Here is an 18,759-nt window from a genome sequence, read left to right as displayed (position 1 = left end):
ACAAGTATGGCCCACAAAACAAACAAATGAAAAAAGAAAAATATGCAAACTATTGTACTTGATAATATGCAGCAAAAGCTATCTAAAAGGAAGTTTCATAGCAATACAGGCTCATGTTAGGAATTAGAAAAAAAGCTCAAATCAACAGCCTAAATACACAACTTTAATACTTGGGAAAGAAATGACAAATGAACCCCAAAACTAGCAAAAGTTAAGGAAAAAATAAAAACTAGAGTGTCAATCAATTATATAAAAACAATATAGAGAGCCAGTGAAATCAGGAATTGGACATTTGAAAGAACAAACAAAATAGAGAAACTACTGGTTACGTTCATAAATAAAAACAAAAAAGAGAGAATACTCAGATAAGGAAATCAGAAGTTAATGGGGATAAATTACAACAGAAAGCTCAAAAACTCAACATACTATGGGATTACTATGAACAAATTAAGCTGGAGAAAATGAAAGAGATTCCTAAAATTGTGTAATTTCTCAAAAATAAAGAGGAGATAAAAACAAAAACCTAACCACACCAATTACAAGAAAATTAAAACAGTAATTAAGAAAATTCCCAAGAACAAAAGGCCCGATGCAGAATGGTTAATTGCTGAGTTCTTTCAAGTCTTCAAAGATGACTTATTTTACTCCTTAAGTGCTTCCAAGATATTGAAGAAACAGGAATCCTTAAAAACAGCTATGAAGTTAGTATGATACTAATCTACCCCTAAATAGAAATAGTACTAGAAAAAAAATTTCAGATCGATTTCTCTGATGAACATTGATGCAAATATTCTCAAATAAAAACTTAGTGAACTGAATTCAGTAGCATGTAAAAATAAATGATGTGCCACTAACAAGTGGAATTGATCCCAGAAATGCAAGGATAGTTCAACAGATGCAAATAAGTTAATAGACCTAACTATTAATGGGGTACAACATCAATTGAAGAAAATATAAAAATTATATTTTCATACTAATTGATTCAGAGAACATTTTCAACAAGATACAGCATACATTTGATACAAAATCCCCCAACTATATGGGCTGGAGGGAACCCTAAGATAGTAATGGCCATCTGTAGTAAATCCACATCTAGTATTATTCTCAATGGTGAAAAACTGAGAGCACTTTTTAATTTTATTTAAACAACTTTATTACATACATGATTGTGTTTGGGTTTCAGTCATGTAAAGAACACCACACATCACCAGTGCAACATTCCCATCACCAATGTCCCAAATCTCCCTCCTCCCCACGCAACCCCCGCCTGTACTCTAGACAGCCTTTCTATTTCTCTCATACATTCTCATTATTAGGATAGTTTAAAACATAGTTGTTTCTCTAACTAAACTCATCCCTGTTTGTGGTGAGCTTCATTAGGTGAGCTGTAACTTCCAGCTGAGAGCACTTTTTTTAAGGTAAGGTACATAGAAAGAATGTCCACTACCCTTTTACTCAATATAATATTAGAAATATTAGCAAAAGCAGCCAGGCCAAAAAAAATAAAGAAATAAAAGGGATTCAAATTGGAAAAGAAGTAAAATTGTCACTATTTGCAGATAACATGATATTATACATTGAGGACTGTAAAGGGTGCATTTAAAAGCTCCTAGAAATAATAAACCATTACAGCAAAGTAAACCATAAAAGTCAACAATAAACCATTACTACCAAGTTAACTCACAAAAGTTTGCCACATTCAATGTGTTGACATTGAACTAGAAGAAAAACATGTCAATAAAAGATGTTAGAGAAAAAGCAGCCAGCTCCCCAAATAAACTCCAAAGGAAAGACTTTTCCCAGGTAGTCCGATATAGGTTGAGAATTAGGGCTTTCTAGAAATGGGGCAGGCAGATTTTCTTTCTGCAGGAAAGTACAGCATCCTTATCAAACTGCCAAGCCACCAAATTTATTCTAAAGATTCTGGAATGCGCAGTCCATGACACCTCCAAATTTCATAATAATGTCACCCCAGTAGTATCACAGCAAATCTGATGGGAAAGTTGAATAGAAGAACATCAAGTTCGGTGAGACTAAACAACACAGAATTCTGCCTCAACAAGCACCAACCACAGCCCAGAAAATCCTTAGACAGTGACTAGTAACACCATGGAGACATATAACAATGATTGCAAATTGATCATTATTAAAGAATGATAAAAGTTTTGATCATTTCATTTCTCTTTGTGTTGTGATTCTGAAGTAAACCTGTGCCTGAAAGGGGTAGGCTATGGTGGTAGCTGGGAAACTGGGGACACTGGTTGAAGTAAATACACACTAGTGCTGGGATTGGCATTTTAATATTTAATGGATTAAACAACTAACTTGTGAACAACTTGGTAAATCATGGTATTATAATAAAAAAAGTTTTGAAAAGATATGGGAGACCTATAACAGTGACAATATCTAATATTTATGACAAAGATATGACAACAGAACTGATCCTTGAATGCAGAGTAAGAAGTAAGCCCTGACCACATCTTGGTATATCCTCCTCCCCAAAATTACAATGCATGCCATGTTTTCTGAAACATAAAGTAATCAAGTTATAAGCTGGCGCTTAAAAAAATAAAGAAGAAATGAAAGAGCATGCTCAAATACAGAGCTCGATAGAGACGCTAAACTGACTGAAACTTTGGGCTGACATCTCCAAAACGTTTTGAAAGTGAATGCAACACGCTTCCCATTCTTTTACCTCGGAAAGCCCTGGTAGCCCAAACCACACCAACAAATGCAGTTAACATGCCTGCTTTTGGTCATCTCCTTAGACTCACTCTATTCTCAAAAGAGATGAATACCAAGTCATAAAAAATCATGGGTGCAATGGCCATGTAGCCCAAAGCTGGCAATATTGGCAGAAGAGAGTGAGCCAAGACACAACAACCCTTTTGAAGCCATGTCAGTTCACCCACCACCCATAACCACTGCTTTTCCAATGACCCAGCTTCACCACTCACCCAGATGCCAAACTGACCAAAACTCAAGGCTTGCTGGTAATTGAGCTGACATCTTCAGGACTTTTTTGAAATGAGTGCAACCACCCTCTCCAGCCTTCTTGTACTTCCAGAAGCCCTAGCAGTCAAAACCATGGCCCGCAAAAGCCTCAACATTAGCCACAAAACTTGGAATTTCAGTATCAATTTTTTTCAATACCGTTATCCCAGTAGAAGCACACCAAGTTAGACATTAATATGAAATAAAAGCCACTAAATTTTCAGAAACAAAACAACAGAAAATCAACTGCAACAAGTCGCTTAGCAAATGTTCTAATGATAGATGATTTAGTGATCTCACTGAAAGCTAAATTGATTTTCAAAAATATTTTTATTACACTAATAAAATAATTTTATTATAGAATACTTGTAAATAAAATATTTTTAAATGTTTTATTCACAACTATGTAATATATTGTCTTTAAATAAAATAATTTATATGAAAAAGAAATGTAGGACAGATAGTGTGCACAGCAGGAGTAACACATTTGTAGTCAACCCTGGTTCTATTCCTAGAAGCACATGTTTCTCTGAGCATCTCCAGGAGTGTTCTATGAGTATAGAGCCATGGGTAAGCTGTCAGCATGGTCATTTGTGTTCCAAATTAAATATATATCAACATAAAATATAAATGGAATGCATTGAAAAAAAAACAGAATATAGTCAAATAGAGACTCAAAAGAAAATGAGTAGCTTGAAGTGCTAATAAGAATATATACTACTCCAGACATTTTAGAATATGTGGATGTTACTTAAAAAACTAGAAATTGAGCTTCCATATGATCTGGCAATACTGCTCCTGGGAATATACCACAGGGACCCCAAAATACAATGCAGAAAAGGCATTTGCATTCCTATGTTCATTGCAGCACTAGTTATAATAGTCAGAATCTGAAAACAACCCAAGTACCCCCAAACAGATTATAGTATAAAGAAACTGGTACATCTACACAGTGAAATATGACTCAACAGTTAGGAAAAATGAAGTTATGGATATATCTGAAGAGTACCATGCTGCATAAAATGAATCAGAGAGGGAGAGAGACAAACAGAATGATCACACTCCTTTGCAGGCTATAAAAACATTTATGAGAACAATACCCAAATACAACAGACAGGAGGGAGGACTGGTCTATAGTAGAAAGCTTGCCAGAAAAGTTGTGGGGGGTGGATGCAGTTATAACAGAGGAAGGACTACTAAGACAATGATAGTTAAAAATGTTCACTTTGGACAAAAAATGGGTGTTAAAAGAAGGTAAAATGATATATATGATTTCATCTCAGTAGTAGTGTTGCAAACCACTGTGACTAAATGGAAAACAGGGACAAAAGAGTAAGAAAAATCGGGAGGAAATTGGGATTATTGATGGTGTTCATTCACTTCTGAAGGACCAGTTGTTGAAACATTGTATGAAGATCAACCATCAACAGCTTTTTAACTATATATTATGGTGAATTAATAAAAAATAAAAGATAGCTGGAGTCAATATAGTACAAGGGTTAAAGTGCTTGCCTCGCATTAGATCAACCCAATTTCATTCACCAACGGTGCATATGGTCTCTGAGCACCACCAGAAGTAATTTCTGAGCACAGGGCCAGGAGTAAACATTGACAACCTCAGGATGTGGCCCCACCTGCTAAAAAAGAATAGCTAAGTAGCTGGTGGGATTGAGCTTCCATATGACCCAGCCATATCACTCCTAGGGATATATACCCTAGGAACACAAAAACAACACCAAAATGCCTTCTACACACCTATATTCAATGCAGCGCTATTTATAATAGCCAGAATCTGGAAACAACTCAAATTTCTGACAACAGAATAGTGGCCAAAAAAGTGTGGTACATATATACAATGGAATATAATGCAGCTTCAAAAGAGATAAAGTCTGGACTGGAGAGATACAACAGCGGTAGGGCATTTGCCTTGCATGTGGCCAATCTTGGAGGGAGCAGTTATATTCCTGGCATTCCATATGGGCCCCCAACCTACGGGGGTGATTTTGAGTGCAGAGCCAGGAGTGACCCCTGAACGCCACTGGATGTGGCTCAAGGGCCAATCAATCAATCAATCAATCAAGTTTAAAAAATAAGAGATGAAGTCATAAAATTTTCCTATACATGAATGGACATGGAAACTATTATGCTGAGTGAAAATTCAGAGAGAGAGACACACACACAGAATAGTCTCACTCATCTATGGGATTTATAAAAATAAAAGACGTTATCTTGATAATGCCCAGAGACAATAGACAAATGAGGGCTGGAAGGACTGTCCTAAGGTATGTAGTTTACCAAAAAGTGGTGAGTTCAGTTAGAGAAATAACTACACTGACAACTATCATAATAGTGGTAGCGAGTGAGAGAAATAGAAAGCCTGTCTCGAATATAGGCAGGGAGTGGGGGAGGAGGGAAATGGGGGGGGCATTGGTGATGGGAATGCTGCACTGGTGAATGGTGTGTGTGTTCATTTTTATAACTGAAACCTAAATACAAACAGACTTGTAATCGTAGTGCTTAAATAAAGATATTAATTAAAAAAAGAATAGTAAAGCAAAAGTCGGAAAGTAAATAAAGCCTTTGATTTTCTCCCCTTCTTGCAAACAATAATAACAATAACAAAAAAGACCAAAGAAAGTTGAAGTAACTGACAGTACTCTTTTTTGTAGGGGACTTCTCAACCTTATCCACTTACCTGTTCCAGCATACAATGAAGAATTAGAGGCACCGAAATAAATTCCTCTGGAATCATGTTCAACAAATCATTATAATATCTCATATCTACTTCAGAGGTGATGCCCACGAAAGACACTGTAAAATATGCAAATTACAATTACTAAGTTAAGATGTGTTCTGCACTTCTATAAAGATTTAACCCACAAACTCAAACTATTAATCAACGTGGGATATAGAAGCGGAGAGACATTGGAAAATGACAAGGGGTGCTGCCCTTCTGCCCTTCCCATAAACACCAGTTTCTGATGTTTATTATCCACCAACAGGTCCCGTACATGCCTGATGGTGGAAGTTGATCTTCAATTTGTGGCTTCTTCTTTGTAGATACTGATGTAACAACCTGTGGAATATATAAGAATTAAAAGAGCAATAACTCAGTTATCTGGCTGAAAGAAGCATTTAACAGAGGCTAGTATGATGGATCTGACAGGATCACAGGAGTGTATAGGAATATTCACACTGCAAAAGTGTATGCAAATAATCGGAACATATGAACGGAATTTTACCTAAGGAAGAAAAGAATAGGAAAGAAATGGCGATGGACAGTTTTCAACAACCCCCATAACACAGTTCAGTATGTAATTTCCAGGAAAATGCTGGAGAAGTGGAACATCAAGTTTCAAAAAGGTCTTTTCCTGGGGGACTCGGAATCATGTCATCTTTCCCATCTATCTATCTATCTATCTATCTATCTATCTATCTATCTATCTATCTATCTATCTATCTATCTATCTATCTATCTATCTATCTATCTATCTATCTATCATCTATCTATCTATCTATCTATCATCTATCTATCTATCTTCTTTTTCTTCCTTCCTTCCTTCCTTCCTTCCTTCCTTCCTTCCTTCCTTCCTTCCTTCCTTCCTTCCTTCCTTCCTTCCTTCCTTCCTTCCTTCCTTCCTTCCTTCCTCCTCCTTTTTCCTCTTTTTTCTTCTTTCTTCTTTTCTTTCTTTCTTTCTTTCTTTTCTTTCTTTCTTTCTTTCTTTCTTTCTTTCTTTCTTTCTTTCTTTCTTTCTTTCTTTCTTCTTTCTTTCTTTCTTTCTTTCTTTCTTTTTTCTTTCTTTCTTCTTTTCTTTCTTTCTTTCTTTCTTTTTTCTTTCTTTCTTTCTTTCTTTCTTTCTTTCTTCTTTCTTTCTTTCTCTTTCTCTCTCTCTTCTTTCTTTTTTTCTTTCTTTCTCTCTTTCTCTCTCTCTCCCCCTCCCTTCCTCCCTCCCTCCCTCCTTCCTTCCCCACGCTCGGGTTCCTTGACTGGAAGACTGCTCCCAGGTGGAAGTCTTGGACCCTTAGCTAGTTAAGCAAATAAAACACCACTTTGTGACTTGCATTGCCAGGTAGTCTCTTTGTCTTATCACTGGACTGCTAACATGAACCCAACAAAACTACTGCTTGCTAGATACCCATCCCCTCTAAAAGCTAAACTTCATGAAGAAGAAATAGAAAAGGAGAGAAGTAGAAGTAGGTCTTGCTTATTATTGTATCATCAGATCTTTTGCTAGTGCCAGTACATGATTGGTGTGCTGTTTATTTATCAATATCCTGCCTTGTTCAGAATTATATTGTCATTGTAATAATGGCTGAAAAATGGATTCCACTGCCATTTCTAAATATAGCCAATGATTAGGTAGCTTCAGAAAGCTCTCACCACTTAGGCACCTTTTGACATCCTGATCTTGTTTGCATCCTCACCTATTAGATCACAGCAGATAGGACTACATAAGATATACATTTATGTAAAATTTTCTTCATCCATTTTACAAACATGGGAAGTAGGTTGTCCAGTCAATCCCCCAACTCCCTGAGGACACTGGGGCACATACATACCTCAGGAAGAAATATGGTTTCCAAGACAGGTCTCTCGGCAAACATAAGTGGGACATAAGTAAGTTTCATGCTTTCCAAATAGTGCTGGTGCTGCCTTTTCCAATCTAGGCAGTCATACATCAAACAGGCAACATTTTCAAAAATAATGGTGCCCAATTCCAACTACAGGTGAGAGAATAATGACAGTTATTAGTCTCATAGTGCTGGAATGAGATGTCTGGTTTGTCTCTTTGGACAGCTGATCCCGTTACATTTCACAGGGAACTGCTTCTAGTTATGTTCACACTAATGTAGACTCTTCCTTTTGGAGGATCTTCTGGCTGTCTAATATTTTAAGAGCCTAATTATTTTCTTGCCTAAGTGAAATCACCCTCGAAATTATCTTGAGCAGTGTGGCCCTTATTCTTGATATCACAGTTCCTAAAATAACATGCCAAAGAAGTCAGTTCTATCCTTCTCTCAACATAAGCAATGCGTTCTTCTTGATGGTGCAAGAAAAACTGGAGAATTCCCAAGCTCAGTTTTGAGTATCATCTACCCAAGCACACAGTCATATATGTGCAATCAAAATTGTTTCCTTGCAGCTCTTCTTTTAGTTAACATGGAGTGGATGTAGAAAAACACTGTTAGGAGGATGTCTGCTTGAAAGCAAATAAAGGCAAAATCCTCTGAGTTGAAAATCTGAAGTGAAATGAGACAGTTTTGGGGGGTTAGGGAATTTCTTCCAGGTAGAAGGCAGAGCAGTGACTGCTCCATCCTCATATAAAGAGTACACCGCTAGACTTCCTGTGCCCAGAAGACAGGGCATTCTACTCTGTATATATGTGTGTTTGAAAGTAACATATAGCCAAAGTCACTCAGTTTCTCTAAAAAGGGAGTGATTAAAATATTGGGGTGAGTGAGACTATTTTGTCAATAATTCTCAGAGACAAATAGGAGGGCTGAAAGGTCCAGCTCACTACATGAAGCTCACCACGAAGAGTGATGAGTGTTGTTAGAGAAATAACTACATTGAGAACTATCCTAACAATGTGAATAAATGAGGGAAGCAGAAAGCCTGTCTCAAGTGCAGGTGGGGGTGGGGTGGGGAGGAGGGAGATTTGGGACATTGGTGATGGGAATGTTGCACTAGTGATGGGGGGTGTTCTTTACATGACTGAAACCCAACTACAATCATGTTTGTAATCAAAGTGTTTAAATAAAGATATTAATAAAAATATTGGAGTGAACAAAATGATTTGGACTGTTGTGTGAGAAACAGGATGCTAATAGTGGATCTGGTTCTTTTGAGGGTGTGGTTGTATGCCCTGGTATTTCCATCTCTGTAGGAATAACACAATACTTGATATACTCTATCTTGAATTCAATATATTTCATCTAATATCACTTTGTGCCTGGGACATAAAGATATATGCCTATCTCGAATACAGGCAGGGAGTGGGGGAGGACGAAATTGGGTGTCAGTGGTGGTAGGAATGTTGCACTAGTGAAGGGGGGGTGTTCTTTTTATGACTGAAACCCAACTACAAACATGTTTGTAATCATGGTGCTTAAATAAATATATTTAAAAAAACAACAACAAGATACAGAGAAGAAAGTCTCAGTCAGAATAGAAATAAAAGGTACTTAATGTGGCTTCCTTCAAAAAAGTTTTTATTTCCACCCCTGAATTATGGTTCAAGAAATACTATGCATGACCAAAACCACCTTTGTCCAACTGAAATAAAAATGGCATCATCTTTTTCACAGAGAACATAGTCAGATCTTGACCCAGATGAGAAGAGGGCTATTTCTACCAACAGAAATCAGTGGATTTGAGATTTTGTTAGCCATAGTTTTGACATTTTTGAGAGAAAAGCTGCTGTACTGGAGAAGAAAATGTAGAAAAGTGACTCTGAGGTGGGATGTCGGGAGACCAGGGAAATAGACTCTTCTCCTAACAAATCACACATTTGTTGAATGTAATCTGAAATTCCAATAAAATAGCATGGAGTTTTCATGTATGTAAATTACTTGAGATGTCATCATCTCTAGTATTAAGAAACACAGGCCTACCTTCATAAACCAATAAAACAATCTTTTATGGCTTTAGGAAACAATAAAGTCAGACAGCACTGGCTCTGTTTTTTGTGAGATCAGGTGCAGGAGGCAGGAGAATGAAGGGCGAAGTGGAAAAGATTAATTAAGATCTACAAATGAAGGTTGGAAAGAAGATATGCAAGAAATGTCTAGAGAAGCCAGTTGTACCTAGTTCAAGATCTGCCATCATCCATAGCTCTGCTATGGTTAGCCTCACCCTTTTAGAGTAGGCAAGCCTGGAATTGATTAATCTGTGGTGGACAAGATAATCACTTCAAGTGTCCTGTTTCTACAGTTACATCTAATGCCTTTCATTGTCAGTTAAGGTAACTCAAGCTGGTCTATCCGTTGCTGCTAATTTAATTCATGTTCGCCTTCAAGATTCATATCCACACCTCCCATTTGAGTTTTTCAGTTGCTTCATCAAGTATACATCTAACTTGGGATGAATCAAGACTCCAAGCATCCTCCCATGGATTAAAAACTATCCCAGACCTTGCTTTTGCTATCCTCTGAGATGGCCACTGTATGCAGTCTCCCTCCCTTCCTCAATCTACCTCATCCAATTCCCTCATGTTTTTCATGTGATGTTCATCTCCTTCGCAGGACTCTGCACTTGGTTCAGCTTCCTTGATGTTGGACTCTTTATGAAGGCAAGGAAGTCAGCACCCCTGGTCTCTGTTTGTTGGGATGTGAGATTGACCAGAAAAAAAACTGAGAAGTTTTCTGTAACCACTTCTCTAAACACCCATGAGCGTGTTTTATTTCTTCTTCTTCTTTCTTTAAATTTAATCTAGATTTTATTGAATAAAACCTACTAATAAATATGTAAAGGGAGAATAAAAAAATACATGCTCAGGATAGAATAGAGGCTTTTCTAGAGTGATAAAAAGGCAAGCAAAGAGACAAGCCAGGAGATATGTGTTCAAGGAAGAACAAGGACTTGAAATGCAAGCGCATTCTAATTTTTCTTAATATGAAACTTAGTATGTATTTAAAATACTGGAGCACCTACACATATGTGACCTTCCTGTGGTTTTGGTCTTTCTGCAAACCCACCATGAGTTTGCACAATGAGCAGGATGCCTGCTCATTGCTGGGTTGAAGTTAAACCATCTTATGAAGAAAATCTTGTCGGTCAAATATACTTTAAAATATTACTTAGGAATAAAAGGAAGCTCATCATGCTGGAAGAAAGCACAATATGCTGAGCATAGGCTTTACATATAGGAGGCCCAGGTTTTATTTCTGGCATTGTAGGGTCCCCTAAGAGCTGCAGTGAATGACATTTGAGGACAGTAAGGAGTAGCTCTTGAGCATCCTATGATATGAATCAAAAACCAAACTAACAATAAAAATTAAAGGTCCAATTTGGGCAATATAATCAAGGGTTTAGGAAACAGTATTTTGGAACCCATATGTTTTTAAAATTACAACATAACCAGCCAACTGTAAAAATTCAGTTTTTTCCACAATTATAGAGTGAAGCTCCACCCAAGAACATTGCTGAGATACAAATGACCAAATAAAAGAAATATTATTATTATCTCAATCTACATATTGTTCTTTGTACTTTCACTAAATACCAAAGAAAAAGGGAACTGGACAGATAACATAAGGATTAAAGAGTTTGCCTTGCACATAAACGACCACGGTTCTATCTCCAGCACCTTCAGGAGTTCACCCTGAGCAGAGCAAAAAGTAAGCCCTGAAAAATAAGTCACTGTTCCCACTTCCTGACAGCTAAAGGAGCTTAGCATAGATGTTGGTCCATATTGTCTTCTGCATATAGCCTTGGAATTAATAAACATAGTCATGGCTCTACAGTGTCATATGTTCAAACCACCAATTTATCCACTCATTAATTTGTGCACTAACCATCATTTCACTGTTTGACCAGTCAGAAGGAAAGTATTCTTCCTTGAGTACATAATGAAGTTGGGCCACATCAAAGAGATTTGTTTCAGGTTTCTCGTTATTCAGGATTGGCTCCAAGTACTTCCAAAACATTTCAAGTTCTTTTTCGGCATTCATTTTCTTCAAGTTTTCAGCTTCTATATCTAATAACAGAAAAGAACACATTTTACTACAACATGGGGTGTTGAATTCCACCCCCAGACATAAATGATGTATCTATCACTTCCATTTACTACAATATAGATTGTTTAATTTCTTCCCAACATAAGGGAACTGGCTACATGATGCCAGTATGGTGCCAGGAAAATGCACATAAGAAATTTAATGGTGGTCTAGAGAGAAAGCTTTGTGGTGGAGTGCTCGAGTATGTGAAACTTAGGGTTTGATTTCCTGTACCACCAGAAAATGGGAAACAAAAATAATGTTGAAAAGATTCTAGGATCCGGTGAGATAGCACAGCGGTGTTTGCCTTGCAAGCAGCCGATCCAGGACCTAAGGTGGTTGGTTCGAATCCCGGTGTCCCATATAGTCCCCCGTGCCTGCCAGGAGCTATTTCTGAGCAGACAGCCAGGAGTAACCCCTGAGCACTGCCAGGTGTGCCCCCACCCAAAAAAAAAAAGATTCTAGACCTAAGATGTTTAATCATAAAGCCAGAGGATTTTATTTCCGAAACTGATATTACACATGAGCTTACTCTATCCCTTCATTTTTGGGGGGGACCAAACCTGGTGGCACTCAGGGGTTACTCCTGGCTATGTGCTCAGAAATTGTTCCTGGCTTGGGGCACCTGGTCATATGGGACGCTGGGGATTGAACTGAGGTCTGTCCTAGACTAGTGCGTGCAAGGCAGACACCTTACTGCTGTGCCACCGCCCTGACTTTATCTATCCCTTCATTTTATCACTGATGTCAAGATAAATGATAAGATCACCCATGTAAGAACATAAATGTTTAATGTTTTTATTTCTCTTAAATCATATCTACATAGGAGCAGACAAATCTGCTTTGACTATTTTCTCTTTTCTCCCTAATTCCTTAGAAATACATTTGAGGACCACATGGTATTTGGGCCAATAGGCTGTAATACATGCATTGTAGGCAAGGGGCCTGGGTTTAATCCCTAGAACTGCCTGGTTGTTCAAAAATTGCTGAGATGTGGTCATGTACATTACAAATCTCTGAACAAAAGACGTGAATAACCATAAAACAGAAGCATATGACAGAAAGAACTTGAACTTGTAATCTTAAGAATCAAGTCACAGTTCTGCTACTGAAGATAAATGGTTACCTAGTGATTACATACCTTGATTATCTCCTGTGTTTAACTAAGTGAAGGTAGTGGGGTGACTCAATCGCTGGTGGTAGTTAGGTAAAATCAGGAGCACTTAAACTTTTTCTCTTAAAGAAGGCAGATATTTACTGGGGAAGAACTGACTACTTTTGTTTCTGAAAATGGGACTTTGTAGCTCAAACTTAAGTTTGGGATCCTTTAGAAGATAAAGATCCCAGGGCTTCTCAATGGCTGTATGATATGGTTGGAATTAAACTTCATAGTTTAAGTCCTAGAAAATAAAATCACTTTTCTGATTTATCACAATGAACCAGTAGCCAAACATTGCAAGAATTCAAGGTTTTGATCTTATTTGAGCCAGTTTGTCGATGCAGCTTCTGGAAGGACAGATTACCTATAGAAGATCCATAGTAACAATCTTTAAATAGAATTTATAGACCTAAGGTTTCTGAGAAATATGTTGCGAAAACCCAAATCTGGCCCACCCCTATGTTTTCTGTGGCAACACAGGGATAGGAGCTCAGAATATGATTTTAATTTCTAAAATTTACAACACTTGGCTAGTGGTAGCAGGATAAATAGCAAGTCAAAACTGTTTCAGTATTTAATAATGTATATAGCGCATGACTATATTTTGGAGAGCAAATTGTATCTGTACTTTAAGGACCATGGTAATTTTGAAGGACGAAGTAAGTTGCATAGCAGACTACATACCTTTTGGATGAGCAAGTGCTTCCTGCTGCTGGCTAACTGCTGCCAGGTGTGTCCGCAGAGGTCCATAATTCTCGGAAGATATTTTAATCACGCTGCTTATGGGAATGCCAAGCTCAGTCATAATTGCTAATAGCTGAGGATTCTTGAAGCCCACAACTATAATGTAATGTTGGGCACCATCATCTGGCTCATCATCTGTTCAAAATACCATAAAGAAGATCAGCCCTCCTTCGAAAAGAGAACAGCTTGCACCCAGTTAGTTCAATGGCTCTCTACATTATTTATGCATCTATAATCCCCATCACTTGCCAAATAACAGTCTAGTTGGCTGGAATTTAGTTGTGTTGACTGGTTCTCATTATTGCCTTTCTAGCAAGAAGCTGTGGCCATTTATACAAAATATTAAGTCACTTTAACAAATGAGATATATGCATAATGGAAGGACAATTACACTGTGGTCATAGACAATGCTCGCTTTTTTGGGTAAAATTATTATTTACATATATAGAAATAGTTTTGAAAAATATATATGCATAGAGTTGAGTCTAAATGTGTAATGTCTTTTGAGCACCATCTGGTTTTATTGCTGAACTAAAAGTAGTCACAGCTTTATGGTATTTTATAAGTAGAGGTGTTTACAAGTGAGGGAAATATTGAGTATGGATAAACTTCCCATCAAAGTATCATGTATATTTATGTCACTAGATGTAAATGCTAAGACAAGTTAAGTAGCAACAAGTATCAATTCCATTTAGTGAATATATATTTACATATATGTAATATAAGTATACATACATACATACATATATATATATATATATATATATATATATATATATATATATACTTTCCTGGAATTATTATTTCCTTGTTTTTGCTGCTTTATTAGTGTCAAAACATGATTTTTTTCTTAGAATATAAGATCTTGGGGCTGGGGCCGGAGAGATAGCATGAAGGTAAGGTGTTTGCCTTTCATGCAGAAGGACAGTGGTTCAAATCCCGGCATCCCATATAGTCCCCTGTGCCTGCCAGGGGCGATTTCTGAGCATAGAGTCAGGACTAACCCCTGAGTGCTGCCGAGTGTGGCCCAAAAACCAAAAAAAAATTTTTTATTTTGGAGCTGAGAATCATTGTGATTCTGATAGCATATTAAGACCAATTTACAAATAACATGATAAACGCATGAACTTGCATGAACTTTCAATCAGTTTTCTTCTATCATTAAAACAGCGGTCCTCAACCTAGGGGCCTGCAGACAGCATCTTTCCAGCTGAGGACATTTATCCTGCTTAGCAGCCATTTATCCAGGGCTACAGTGCGCATGTGTAAAATATGCCCTGCACTCTCTGATTCCCCTCCTTCTCTGTTTCTTGACTCCTCCCTGGGCAGGGATCCTCAAATTATGGCCTGCAGGCCACTATAATTAATAGTTTACTTTATAGACTATAGTTTAGTCCTCAAAACTCTTAAAAACAGTGAACTGAGCCCCTGTTTTAAAAGTTTGGGGATCTCTGTACTAAACAAATGAGTTTATTGATAGAAACAAATGTGTCTATATTGATTATGCAAACCATTAAGTTATCTCTTCCAAGGCTTGTGAGTTTTTTTTCTTTTCTTTTTTTTTGGTTATTTTTTTTATAGATAGATTGAGTGGTTGACAGTATTAAAAGATGTGAAGGCATGGCATCTCACTAAATATAATGCAGTTGGCTGGCAGAGCAGTCTTAGTCAAATCCTTTTTCCATCAACAGTTTAAAAAGGGAAGAAAATCTAGTTAATGGATCTAGGGCAAATGAAGAGAGAGAAATTGAGATCAGTGATCTATTTGCTCTGAATTTCATTCACTTCACTTTCCCTTATAATTATGTGGAACTTTTAAAGTTTCCAATATGATGAAATAATCAGCCAGTTATTTCATTTCTTAGTTGCAATTATTTGTACTATATACATGTGCTTGCAACACGTTTAGAATAGTTCGAACCATTCTATGTACGGGAAACATAAATGAATTGAAAGCTAGATATTTTCTCATGAGGGTGCCATGCAAGTAGATAATTTATGGCTTTATAAAGAGTGAAATGACTTGAAAAGATCAAGCGCAGCTATTGGTTTTATTTCTAGTTATTCCATTAGTGAAAAGTAACACTCTCAGGAGCACTTTACTGACCAATGTAAGACTTAATTTCATCCTCTTCTCCCCTCCGTTTTAACTGGGTGCTCTTTTTCACGGTGAAGCTCGCCTCAGGTAGCTCCTTTCCCTTTCCTTTGCTTAACTTGCCACTGGTATTTGAGATCTTCTTCTCCTTGGAAGATTTTCCTTTCGCTTTTTCTTTATCTACCTTAAGCCTGTCTTCTGACATCTGAAAAGAGAGAGAATAATAGATCTCCACATTGTTACATGCGCAAGGAAATGGCTTTTGTTTTCCTTTACCATCAGTTGAATTGGTTCTCCAGTTCTCTTCATTTATTCATTCTTGGCATCAGGAGAGTGGAGAGTCCACATTAGGCTCAAATTGTGAGGGAAAATCATTTGTGCATGGGGACTGTATAGGTGGGTCCCAAGAGACAGAAAAGAATGTCTCCTAAAGGAAAATAAAGTTATTTACTAAACAATGTCAGTTTTTCAGAGGCAGGAAGAATGGATGACTAAATACATGGAAAGGGAAGGTACTGAGATTTATTTTACTGCCTTATTTTGTTATCTAACTATAGGGAATATGCATTTGAGTATTGGGGATGGATATAATTCTCCAATGAACAAACTACTAAAAATTTAAAAAATTTACCTATAAAAATTCTCTAATAAAATTATAGTATAATCAACTTTAAGACAAATAGACTCTTTTATCTTGCAGGAACCTACCACTATGATATTTAATTAAAATATATAAACATAATTAATGATTGATAGCAGCTGATACATTGAAGATAGGATCAGTAGCATCAATTATCATTGGCGAAGCAAATTCTCTATACTCTGTCCTGGGGAATGTTTAGATTGCCAGGTACCATGTAAAAACCCAAACTTTCCCACCATTATTTATTTCCAAAAATTGCCCAAACTCTGTGCATAACCTTGTAATTATGCTTTTAATGTTTGTATTTATAAATAGATTTTGTGCATTGAAAAGAAATATACTATTTTTTTTAGTATTGTTGTTATGTTTCTCCCTTTCCCCCCATTCTTCTCTTAAGCTGATATTTATAACCTCTAGAAGGACTCCTCCCATTTTTTGCTTGTTTAATTTTTGCCCCATTTTATTTTATTTTATTTTTTCAAACAGAACCACATAATTGGAACCATCTTGTTTTGCCTCACAAAATGAGGAGGGAATAATGGAGAGTTCCAAGACCAGACAGTCATATGAACATTAAGTAGAAGTGAAAAAATGAACAGACTTATAAACACCAAATCCAAAGCCAATGTCAATAGAATCGACACCCAATCTACAACATGCTAAACACAGAGAGGACCACCTATACTAGCAACCCAGGTGGTAAAGGAGGGAAATATGAAATGCATGCTGGGAACAGGGGTGGACGGAGGACAACATTGATGGTGGGAATGCCCCTGATTCAATGTCACTATGTACCTAAAAATTTAATGTCAAAGATTTATAATCCAATTTGGTCAAAATATAAAAAAAAAGAAATATACTATTGGCTGATAAAGTATAAGAGGATCCAGAGTAGACTTCAATTATGCACTTTTCTATGACTTAACAAATATGGAATTCATAATGTGAGTGAAAAAATAGGGAAATAAAGGGCTAAATAAATCATTGTATATTATAATCTATGTGGTTCTTTACTTTCCTTAAGGTATGAAATCATATGAGGAAAACTATTCTAGGACATGAAGATTTTGGAGAGAAAAATTTGCTTTGGTAGCCATAAACAAAAAAGAGAGTTCTCTGCTCAATATGGCATCTGGATTTAAAGACTTTGGAGAATCCACTTTTTCTTTAGCATTTATGAGAAGTATCAGAGGTGCCCATAGATTCTCCCTATGTACCTGGTGCCTCTGTCTGCATACTGAGTTACTCCACTGTCCCTTAGAGTAAAGATGGCATCAACCAAAATTTTCAGGTGTCATTGAGAGTCTGTAGTGGGAACAGACACAAATCATGATAGAGTCCAGTGTTTTCCAGAAAATAAATTTCATGTGTATAAGTAAGAGGCCAAACACCTTAGGAAAGTTGAAGGCAAATGTTAAAGAATAAATTCCTGCGGTAACCATGCTCACAAATGCAGTCACCCTGGTTGTATCGGGCCAGCTACATAGACTCACATTTTTCTCAGAGATGTGTAAAGAAAAATTATATATATAAGCCATGCAGCACAAAGTTGGTCATCTCACTGAAGGCTGGAAGGATTGGCTCATGATATGAAGCTCACCACAAAGAGTAGTGAGTGTTGTTAGAGAAATAACCACACAAACAACTATCAAGACAATGTTTATTAGTAAGAGAAGTAGAATACATGCCGGGGGTGGGGGAGAAGGGAATTGGAGAGCATTGGTGGTAGGAATGTTGCACTGGTGAAGGGGGTGTTCTTTTTCTGACTGAAATCCAACTACAAACATGTTTGTAATCATGGTGTTTAAATAAGATATTATTTAACAAAACAAAACAAAACAAAGCTGGCCATCTCAGGAGGAGAGGGTGGGCCAAGCTTCCACCCTGCTGAAACAAACCAAGCCTGCTCATCATCACCTAGAATTACTGTTTTCCCAATGGCCCTGCCTCAGTACCCCTCTAGACTTTGCTTCTAAGACACCAAACTGATCAAACTTCAGCTACACAAGTTTTGGACTGATATAACCAGAAAATTTTGGAATGAATATGGGCACTCTCTCTTCATATCTTCCTTCTTCCAGGAAGCCAAGCAGTTGAGCACATGCCCCTAAAATTTGCTGTATCAGTAACAGTGCTCTGAGTTGATGGACAACTTCATTTATTTGATGCTGTCATTCTTACAGAAACATACCAATTTAACATAATGGGCAGCTAATAAACCTTCTGTCATTTATTAATGATTTCATTGGAGATACAAAAAGTTTCACAAATGTGCTTGCTCCTATTCTTTTTACCTTTTTTTTTTATAAAATGTCTTTCTTCTATTCATTTTTCTTTTTCTTTTGTTTTTGAATGAATACGTCTTTTTATTCTCTTCAAGTATATATTCTAATTGAAATTAGATAG

General features: G+C 36.9%; 1 protein-coding gene across 1 annotated transcript in view; it reads right to left on the bottom strand.

The window, feature by feature from the left end:
- The window catches only part of SPAG17 (sperm associated antigen 17), a 236,393-nt gene that overhangs the window by 122,509 nt on the left and 95,125 nt on the right, over nt 1–18,759 (bottom strand). Inside the window, exons 5-10 of the mRNA XM_049766018.1 lie at nt 15,723–15,915; nt 13,556–13,750; nt 11,512–11,693; nt 7,555–7,716; nt 5,995–6,070; nt 5,690–5,805 (exon numbers count right to left, since the gene is read on the bottom strand). Coding sequence (XP_049621975.1) covers nt 5,690–5,805; nt 5,995–6,070; nt 7,555–7,716; nt 11,512–11,693; nt 13,556–13,750; nt 15,723–15,915 — 924 coding nt within the window. The remainder of the gene's footprint in view (nt 1–5,689; nt 5,806–5,994; nt 6,071–7,554; nt 7,717–11,511; nt 11,694–13,555; nt 13,751–15,722; nt 15,916–18,759) is intronic.

The sequence above is a fragment of the Suncus etruscus genome, chromosome 19, assembly GCF_024139225.1.
Source record: "Suncus etruscus isolate mSunEtr1 chromosome 19, mSunEtr1.pri.cur, whole genome shotgun sequence".
Lineage (NCBI taxonomy): Eukaryota > Metazoa > Chordata > Mammalia > Eulipotyphla > Soricidae > Suncus > Suncus etruscus.
The sequence above is the reverse complement of the archived record's forward strand: the minus strand, read 5'-3'. Positions and strand labels throughout refer to the sequence as shown.